We start from the raw sequence: 10,630 nt of genomic DNA, 5'->3' as shown, positions 1-10,630 counted from the left end.
TGATTTTCTACCTCAATTTTAGCATTCACACTTCTCCAATGTCAATTTCACAAAAGATTAGTACAGCACCAAATCCAACAATTGAAAAACCTATCCTACATAATTTCCTATCTCACAGCTACCCCATATATTCCTAAAGCTGCTGGCATAACCTCGACGAAGCAAAGCATCAGCCTTTCAACTTGGAAATACAATGTTCAGGACCCTTCTTTTTACAGCTGTGCCCTTTAAACCTTCCATCAAAGGACCATGGGAAGTATGCTCCTTGGCTAGCTCTACATTGCCATCCTCCAGCAAAAACATGTACATCTTCCTTGACTCTTTGGAGAGGAGGTTGGGGTGTTGGGGTGGGAGCTCCACTTGCAGAAGACGTTTTGCAAATTATTGTCAGTTATGCTTCTCGAAATCATCATACATCTACATCGAGTCCATTGTTTCTGTGAGATAGAGCAACCAAGATTTCCATAAATGACTTGTTGGCATACCCAACAAAATGGACATCAGAGAGGTGTAATGCAAGAGCTGTGAAGATTATAGTGTAGGTGCAGGAGGTGGGGGCGACTCCAGTGGCTATCATGTGCTGAAAGGCATTAAGAGCAGCCTTGGTCTTGTGGGCAGCAAAGTAGTCCCCATTGACAATGGTGTAGACGGCCATGTCAGGGAGTTTGGCTACCTCAGAGAGAGAGCCTTAAGGAGCTGTTAGGCATCATCAAGGTAGGAATCTGCTAAAGATTTGAATATCTTAATCAAATATTTGTTAATGGAATCGTAGTCCGAATCATGTCAAATTGTTCTTTCAAGTCCTTGTCCTCAGCTTTTGGTCGCATCCTGGAAGTCCTTCATCACATGTTTCTTGAGGTCATCAGCATAAGAATTGTGAGAACTATTGTCTGCCATTAATTGATTATTCCTTGTAGTTTAGTTGTAGAAGAAATTAAATTTGAAACAACAAACATAGGAGCTTAAATCAATGGACTGGAGATCGGGTTTTCTATATTAAAACATGTATATATACCTGTATAATCATGCTCATAATCAAGAACAGCTAGCATCACTCAACAAACAGCATTCAATATAAAGTACTACCCTAGTGATGTCCTCTTAGTTCTTCATTAAGCCTCTAAGCCTTCTTCTCTGATCAATCACTGTAGATTATGTAGGCAATCTCATAATGTACTGTTTGGTCTCGATAGAGCAAGGACCTAGTGTATTTATAAGCATGCAAAAAGGAAACTCAGTCCTAAACTATGTCCTAAAGGCCTGGCTTACTTCCTAAATCATGTTCACCTAGCTTCTCTTCAGTGTTGACAAGAAAATTGGTTTTCCTAGTCAATTAAGTAACCACATCATGAATTCCTAGATCAGTAAGTGGTGCCAATTCCAGTTCTGCATTAAGGTTCTTTTCCTTTTGATAAATTAACTTAACTAGGAACTAGTGTAAGAACCAGTGCTTGGGTTTCCAAAAAGAAGATGATGAAGATAATGGAAGAAAGCTCACTCACCTTCTATCATGATCTGCGGCGGTAGATCTGTAGGACTATACTCTGTATTCTTCTGTGGAAGAGAGAACAGTACACTAAGGACGGGAAATACTCCCATTTTGATGAGGGAAAAAATGATGGAATTTAATTGAAAGTGAGGATTTCATAATTCCTAAAAGCCAATTCCCTCGTTTGGCATTATCAGATTGGAAATTTTAAATTTCTATGTGGAAAAAAAACGAAGGAATTCGTTATTTAAATTCTTCACTTCAATTTCCACCAAAATAGGTGTCATTTACGAATTCCTTTGCAGTATTCAATTTTTATTTCCAAAACAAGACTTTTTTCTATTTTATCTTTATTCAACTTATTTTTTTGGTTACAAAATCTTCTTTCATTTTTGGTCTAAAGCCATTTATGTGTTATATGTATGTATATAATGGGCAAGGCTGGACTATTTAAAGCTACTTTCCATTCCCAGCACTTAGAAGTTGAATGGAAATAAGCAAAACAAAAAACTCATTTGCCATCATATGCAACTAGAACTATATGCTTGTAACTACTTTAGGTAATGATCTTACATATGTGATGTGAAAGTTGAATGCCATTTTACATGTAGCTATAAAAAAATTTGGAGTGTGATTAATTCCTTAGTAAATTACAGGATAAAACATGTCATAATAAATAAAAAAAGCTTATAAAGCTTTAAGAAAGAATAGGGAGTGCCGTCGACTTATTGGGAAAAGAGAGGAAAATAACTTTCATACGCATCAAAGTCTTGTTATTATAGTGGCAAAAGAATGAAAGTGGTATTACTTAAAGTAGCATTAAAACAGTAGCAGTATAGAGAAAAGTAGCACAATGACAGTGGTATGAGATCGAGGAAAAAAGTGGCACACGCCTTGACACAACCATGTCTAAAGCACAGACGATTACAAAAAACTCATGTTTAAACAAATTTTAAATGAATAGAAAACAGTTACGATATATTATTCAGAAGAAAGCTAACCCAGTGCCGATTCATATAAGATGGTAATGTTGCAACAGAATCTTGGTCGTAAATTTTCAGTGCAGATTTATATAACTTCCTGACCTTTACAAGATTATCTTTAACACCACTGGATGCAAGGTTTGCTTCCAACTAAATGAAGGGTGCACTAAAGCCAGTAAGTTAAACAAATCTGCACTGAAAAATTACGATCAAAATTCTTCTACAAGGGACTCCATTTTGTAAGTACTCAGGTTTAGTCGGACAAATCAGTCCTTTGTTAGATTTCTAATTGCTAGTGGAAGCTTTGTATAGCCATTACTAAGGTACGTGTGTGCCCATGACATCTTTGGCATAGTGTTTTCTTGCTGGTGCAGTGCAGTAGTGCATCCCAAAAGGGTCAAATAAAAAGGAATGCAAGAGAGTTGGCAACAAAGATTTAAGAGAGGCTCAAATTTCTGGGGGCAGTTCAACTCCTTCCCAACAACTCTTTGCAACTGTATATGAGACTTTAGAGAGGATGCAAGTCTTCCGAGTGAGTTGGAGGAACAGAAACGAAGATTCCACCTCACAGCTCTGTAACCAAGATCAGAGACCAGTCTGAGGCCATGGCACACATCCCAAAGCCCACACCAAAACCTGACAAGGAACAATAGAAGATGTGATAACTGATCACACCCCTTTACTACTAATTAAACCAATACCCGACAAGTCTTTGCCCTGCCATCTACATTCAAACAAAGCCAACAGGAAATAAATACATAAGGCCACATAGTAGATTGGTGGAAAGATGGTTAATTAGTGTGAGGAAAATTGGAAACATTTTGAGGCCAAAGACCAGATCTGAAGAGTTGCAACTGGGAGTAAAAACCTAGAACATAAGAATAACCAATTGTATCCAATTTCCTTACACAGATAATATGATGCTGATGCAATGGCGAAGTATCTCTAGACTACTTTCCATAACCTATCAGAGTCAATAAAACCAGGTATTTGAGACCTCCAATTGCTACAGATAAAATTTTATTACAGAGCCAATCCTATCCAATATCCCTGAACAGATGATTTTATTCTAATGGAATTGGGAAGTCTCTCAAGATTTGGGGACCCGACTGAAGTCCGGGGTCTTGGTCAAGTATTGGCAGTTTGAAAGCTCCATTAATATTGACAATTACAAAGAAAGCTGATAAATATGCCAAAAATTTGACAGTTTGATGTCTCGAGGTATGAAGCCTAATACATATACCTCTTAGTGACTGTATAGAGCCTAATGCATATACCTCTTACTCTCTTAGTGACTATGCTTGACTACAGATAATAGCAGTGGGCCACATATCACATTTATTCTACACACAGACAAAAGTATTCCCTAATTGACTTGTATTGGTAGAGGAAAGAGAACGCTATGACAAAGTTCAATAACTTCTGCCTATTAATGGCATTAAGAAAAACTAGCCTAAACTCTATCTAACCTTGATGGCATTGAATCTAATGTCATTAGTGGCTGTTTCCCAGAACAGTTAACTGTAAACAAATTCAAAATTAATGACAACTAGACTGCAGTAATCAGCTACATATATACAACAAAGATAAAAAACTAACATCACTACACTTAACAAACAATAGATGGATAACATTAAAACCAGACAATCATATGTAATTGTTTGTAAACTTCGCTTTATCAGCACATTCCCAAATCCAGAAGGCATCAAAATCCTAGAAAGTGCATAGTGATTTAAACTAGGATATTAATATGAAGTAAAGCCGACGGAAATAATTTTGAGTTCATAAGAGGATTAAGGAAATGTGTATTTTCTTGTAATCTAATTTTATAATCATTACTGAAACTATTATTTATTGAACATCTAATATTAAGAGATTATTAGTCAATAGAAGATATGTGCAAGACTTACAGATATTCCCAAAGGGTCAAATGAGAGAAAAACAGAATAAATGAATGTTACCTTATACAGAGTGCATACAAAGGAGGCAGAAAGCCAGAAACAGAAAAATTTTCTTTCTCATGTCAAAGTGAAGTGGAGACATGGAGACACCATTAGTAGAACAGTTCACTGGTACAAGTAAAGTGAAATTTGTTATAATATGTGAAATCTGAACTGAATCCCAAATGCATTCCTTATGTGAAAACAAACACAACTAATTATCTGGATCATTGATTCCCGAAATACATAATATTCCAAACTAATTAGCCAAGAAACAAACTCTGTTCTGCACAAAAAGGAAAAAGAGTGAGAGATTAGGAGAAAGGGTAGGTAAGTGAAGGGGTGTTAATGGAAAAGAGCAGACTTGCAAAAGTTTTAAGGAGACATTAGCAGTTACTACTCCAGCAAGATCAACGAGATGGTACTACTTCATGATGTTCACATGATGAAGCTACAAAGAATTATGATTCTCATTTCATAAACCTAGTACTCTATCATTTACAACTATACACTTTCTTTAAGTCAAAAATCTCCCATTTGACTTCATGTGTTCTGAATATATTGTTGTATATACTTTTCCCAATCTACCTGCACTAAGTAGAGGGGAAAAAAACAACCATTCTCAAAATCAATCAACTATAAGAAAAATTCATATAAATAAGTATGCATCAGCTAGATGTATACACTATACAGCAGAGACAGAGAGAGAGCTAGCATCTAATTGAATTACTCAAGAACAAAATCTTCTTGCAACATTTTGAACACTTGCACATTCTGCAGATAAACCATGGGTACTTTGAATTCAATCAGATAGCGATAGGTTAATACTGATAAACATTGCCCTAGTACCACGGATGAAGGAAATGTTTATGCCAATAATCAAATTTGATAGGCATAACTCGAAACTAGACGAAGGTACATTTCCTATTGACTGATAATCTAATAACAAGAGAATACCATGTCACTAAAGCGAAAGTGCAAAATCTACATATATTCCCAAATGGTCAGATAAGAGTTAAAAAAAAAAAAAAAAAAAAAAAAAAAAAAAACCAACAACAACAACAACAAATGATTGTTCCTCATATGCACCAGAAGCAGGGTATTTTTTTTTTTCCTAAATTCAAGGAATAGAAAAACACAATTTGTAGAACAATTCACTTCAAAGACCACTTATAACTTGAATAAACGCCTTTACTTCAACCACATGGATTGCCATTCCATTCTACTCAAACAGAGGTTACAACAACTAAATGAAGTCTTGCGATTAACCCAAAATTAGTTGCATAGATTGTGATCAAGAGGTCCTTCATTCAACATAAGAGAAGAATGCATTAAGAATTAAAAATACAAAACCGCAGACAATTCAAAATGACAGAAGTTCTTGAACTAAATCCAAGGTTTCGAGTTCAATTTTGTTCCCTCAAACTATCCATTTCCTTAATAATTATCTCTGAACCGTAAATTTAGCATAACAACAATTTAAGGTGTGTCTTTTGGATATAGCAAAAAAGCAGCTTCTCCTCCATGCACAACCCTTCAAAAGCTGCAAATTTCAGGTGGCTAAAAGTGAACGCACAAGACCACGAAAAAGGAAACATAAACTAAAGGATAATCACCACAGACTACTTCAATATCAACATTAACAAACAGAGAGGACATCATCTGGTATTGAAAACCGGTCCTACATAATTATCTAATTCAGTCTCAGCATTATGCTACCCCAATGTCCCATTCAAAATGATAGAGAAACGAACCAAGTCCCCTACTGATTTGGCATCTTCAAGCAAAGGTACCTTGTTAAGATGATCATGACGTCAGGTATATACATGGCATTCAAGTGTTGCTTGCAAGTAAACGCTCACCCTATTCTAGTACAGGCTCTGGCCGGACTTCAGGTGAGCCAGGAGAGCAAGACTCGACCCTTTTTTTTAATAAAAAGTATCCAGATTTTTTATTATTATTACTAGCCTTTCTGCACGCGCACAAGAAATGCGGCGTGCAGAAAGGCTACTAATAATAAGTATCCAGAAAGGCTAGTAATAATAATAAGAGATGCGGTGTGCACATTTTTTTTAAATAAGAAGTATCCAGATTTGTTATTATTATTATTATTATTATTACTAAGCTCTTCCCAACTCGACCACCTGGAGGCTCCTAGTTTTGTGTCCTATGCTGGAAATTTTTTTTTTAATTTATGGGAACTGAAATTTATTAATAAGCAAGAGGATGTACAAAAGTACAGAACAGAGGATAAAAATTCCACCAAATCCTTCGAACAGCAGAGAATTCACTAACAAAGCCAACAACAATCAAACAAAATTAAATTCACTAATAGATATACCTTTTTGTATTTTCAGTGATGTACTAAGTTTTCATGTATTTGTTACAAAACAATGAAAAGTATTTTCTCTAACAACATAGCTTTACTCTCATTGATCAATATATATTCTTCAGACTTTCATACCTCTGCACTATGTTTCCAATATGCTCACTAATCAAAAAAGGAATATGTAACTGCATCATGATGTGGAGCATGCAATTGATAAAGCATCAGCTAGAGAATCTGGGTTAGGCCCTGAATTTACTTATTCCCTTAAAAAAATTCCAATTGCCTTGCTGCCAGTTCATACATTGAAGCAAAAATTACCATAAAAGTCTTGCAAATGTTTCTCTAAAAGCATTAAACATGATTATTACCAACACAAACTAAAATATTCAAAACAGTATACCATATAGTAGATGCTCATCATTCTAACATAGTGTTTGAGGGCTGGTCTGCTTGTAAAATATCCAGTCCAGTAAGCATTCAATTTGCTAGCATATCTGATAAATGCATATAAACTATAGGTCAGCAAATTCAAGAAACAGAATGGAGTACTGTAAGTGACTGGATTTCAAATAGTTGAACTCATAGAAAGAAGTCATCACTCTTAATTGGCCAGTACTCATTTTTTTGCATATTACGCATTGGTGTATGTTAAGCATCTATACATTCCTAGTTCTTGTTTTTCTGTTCCATAAACACAGAGTTCAAACCAAAGAGAATAGTTGTGATTCACTACTGCAAATTAATAAAGGGGGTGAGGATCTCTTAATGCAAGAAAATGCAGATAACTAAGGGACAGAGAAGCCAAATTCATCCTATGACACTTGCAATATGAGTTTGATTTCGAGTGAGAGAACACAAACAAAACAAAAGATAAAATGGAAAAGGGCTCGAACTAACAAAGATCCCATCTGCTACCATTTTCCCTCCCAGTTCACAGAGGCAATAATCCAGGAGATCACCCACAAAACCAAATTCAAATGCCAAACCAAAGCCAGAATCATACGCACCACCCAAAATTGTATGCACCGAAATTCAAAACCCAATCAATCACACCCAAAATTCAACTATAAGAAAAATTGATATAGATAAGAGAGAGAGAGAGAGAGAGAGAGAGAGAGAGAGAGAGCATCTAATTGAATAACTCAAGAACAAAATCTTCTTGCAACATTTTGAATAGCACATTCTGCAAATAAACAATGGGTACTTTGAATTCAATCAGATAGCAATAGGTTATTACAGATAAACTGTGCTCTAGTACCATGGATGAAGGAAATGTTTATGCTAATAATCACATTTGACAGGCATAACTCGAAACTAGATGAAGCTACATTTCCTATTGACTGATAATCTAATAACAAGAGAATACGATGTCACTAAACAGAAATTGCAAAATCTACATATATTCCCAAATGGTCCAGATAAGAGTAAAAAGCAAAAAAAAAACAAATGATTTTTCCTCATATGCACCAGAAGCATGGCATTTTTTTTTTTTCTAAATTCAAGGAATAGAAAAACACGATTTGTAGAACAATTCACTTCAAAGACCACTTATAAGACTTGAATAAACACCTTTACTTCAACCATATGGATCGATTGCTATTCCATTCTACTCAAACAGAGGTTACAACAACTAAATGAAGTCTTGCAATTAACCCTAAATTAATTGCAGAGATTGTGATCAAGAGGTCCTTCGTTCAACGTAAGACCACTTATAAGACTTGAATAAACACCTTTACTTCAACCATATGGATTGATTGCTATTCCATTCTACTCAAACAGAGGTTACAACAACTAAATGAAGTCTTGCAATTAACCCTAAATTAATTGCAGAGATTGTGATCAAGAGGTCCTTCGTTCAACGTAAGAGAAGAATTCACTAAGAATTAAAAATACAAACCGCAGACAATTCAAAATGACAGAAGTTCTTGAACTAAATCCAAAGTTTACAGTTGAATTTTGTTCCCTCAATCTATCCATTTCCTTAATTATTATCTCTGAACTGTAAATCTAGCATAGCAACAATTTCAGGTCTGTCCTTTTGGATATACCAAAGGAGCAGCTTCTCCTTCATGCACAACCATTCAAAAGAAGATAATTTCAGGTGGCTAAAAATTTTACCAAAAAAGAAAAGAAAAAAGGAATGAATGCACAAGACCATGAAAAAGGAAACAGAAACTAAAGGATAATCACCACAGACTATAGACTACTTCAATATCAACATTAACAAACAGAGAGGACATCACCCAATATCAGCATACGTTTTCATTGCCTGCAATGCTTCTGTGAGGTGGTTTTCTTTGTATTGAAAATCATCGATGACAGGGATGAACCCCTTAGCTTTTATCTGCTCAAGGAACTTCTTGGCCGCCTCCTCCACTGGCTCTCGGTAGGCAATGGCATCCATAACATACATGTAGGGTTGATATTGGGGCTTCATCCCCCTATCCAACATTTCAAGGAAATACTTCTTGGCATACCCGACGAAATTAGAATCCGAAAAGTCTTTTGCCATTCCGCTGATGATTAAAGTGTAAGTGTAGGCGGTGGGGGTGGGGGTGACACCAGAGGCTATCATCTGCTGGTAGACCTTGTGAGCATCCTTGGTCTTGCCATTGGCGGCGTAGGCCATAATCACCATGGTGAAGACAGCCACTTCCGGCAGTGTGGTCTGCTCAGAGTGAGGCTTAAAGAGCTCTCTCGCTTCATCACGGAAGCCGCAATCTGCCAGAGAACTGAACATATGAATCGCATTTGCATTAAGGGCATCGTGGTCCACAATCCAATCAAATATTTTTCTCAATTCCTTATCCTCAGAGTCTTTGGTCACATCCTCCTAAACCTAGCTTCATCAAATGTTTCTTGAGGTCTTCATCACTAGAATTAGGTGTGTCAGCCATTGATTTAATTCTCCTCTCTAGTTCAGTCGAAGCAGAAATTAAATTCGAGACAACAAAAAATCAGAGCTTGGCTGAAGAAAAGGAAAGCAACCCAAGTCAGTGAAACTTGGGTTTTGTATTTTAGAACCAACAAGAGACCATAAAAATCATAACTTGACTACAATGGAGTAAAATGAAGTTGGGTTTTCTATTTAACACAAATTTAAGCAGTAGCTACTGTTTAAGGGTTGTGATCAGTAACATATGTTAGGGATAAAGAAGACAACATATGATAGGGATAAAGAAGAAGAAGAAGAAGAAGAGAAGCTCACTCACCGATGATGATGATTTTCAACGACTGCTCTGCAGGAGACGAACAGTGCACCAAGCAAGAGAAGTGGGGGAGTTCAAATTGCTTCGGTTCTACCGTTGTAATTATTGGTCCTTGTGTTTGTGTTAAATGGCTATTCTAGTCCTTGGAATTTTGCCACTTTGTCCCCTCTTGTTTCTGTAATTGTTGATGTCTATAGAATTTTTGGTCTAGGGATTTGCTCCTAGAAAGCATCCCCCAACCCTCCCGGGGGTAGCCCAAATGAAACACCCGACACATTTTAGAAATAAATAATCTTACTAGCATATTATATGATTGTTTAGTAATAAGTAATTATTGATAAAATATATCTTTCTCAAATAAGAAAGATCATGAGACCATGAGAAAATGGAATAATATTTTCTTATTGTCTCAATAGAGTTGAGAAGTGAATAAAGAATATGAATTAGTTATTTCTAGTAAATGAAGAAATTGACTGCTATTGATTCAAGGAAATTTAAATGAATAGTATCTTCATATAATAAATATATGTAGGTCTCTAAACCTATACGTGCTATTATTTTTCTTGTTTTTTTTTTTTTTTTGAACGCGGGTGTCAGTCCATTGAAGTAAAGTAGGAAACATTACAAGAGATGACTCACCCGGACTCCGGGAAACGACAGAAAGAGTCATGAATGAAAAA

At 35.9% G+C, this 10,630-nt stretch overlaps 1 protein-coding gene across 9 annotated transcripts; it reads right to left on the bottom strand.

Moving 5' to 3' along the window:
• LOC133707509 (pentatricopeptide repeat-containing protein At1g74850, chloroplastic-like) lies at positions 1–10,181 on the bottom strand. 9 transcript variants are annotated; one of them, XR_009845143.1, is made up of 5 exons: positions 9,954–10,181; positions 9,000–9,709; positions 7,142–7,235; positions 4,434–4,541; positions 2,811–3,108 (listed from the first exon to the last, which is right to left on the bottom strand). XR_009845143.1 is itself a non-coding variant. In XM_062133086.1 (4 exons), exons 2-4 carry the CDS (start codon positions 9,479–9,481, stop codon positions 4,539–4,541), a joined length of 579 nt encoding a protein of 192 aa, XP_061989070.1. In that variant the 5' UTR covers positions 9,482–9,709; positions 9,954–10,181; the 3' UTR covers positions 2,811–4,538. The 9 variants fall into 9 exon arrangements, 6 of the variants coding, with proteins under 6 accessions (XP_061989065.1, XP_061989066.1, XP_061989067.1 ...); XR_009845145.1 differs by lacking the exon at positions 7,142–7,235; XM_062133086.1 differs by having other exon boundaries at positions 2,811–4,541.
• Between the last annotated feature and the right edge of the window lie 449 nt (positions 10,182–10,630).

Source organism: Rosa rugosa, chromosome 4 (genome assembly GCF_958449725.1).
Source record: "Rosa rugosa chromosome 4, drRosRugo1.1, whole genome shotgun sequence".
In the NCBI taxonomy this organism is placed as follows: domain Eukaryota; kingdom Viridiplantae; phylum Streptophyta; class Magnoliopsida; order Rosales; family Rosaceae; genus Rosa; species Rosa rugosa.
The sequence above is the reverse complement of the archived record's forward strand: the minus strand, read 5'-3'. Positions and strand labels throughout refer to the sequence as shown.

What these genes read in the sequence shown, in the direction of transcription:
- LOC133707509 (XM_062133081.1), bottom strand. Translation starts at nt 9,481, where the DNA reads ATGTTCAGTTCTCTGGCAGATTGCGGCTTCCGTGATGAAGCGAGAGAG. An exon ending in GCATTGCAGGCAATGAAAAC is followed by an intron (nt 3,109 to 8,999) that starts GTATGCTGATAT and finishes GTTCCTTGTCAG; the next exon opens with GTTTTGGTGTGGGCTTTGGG.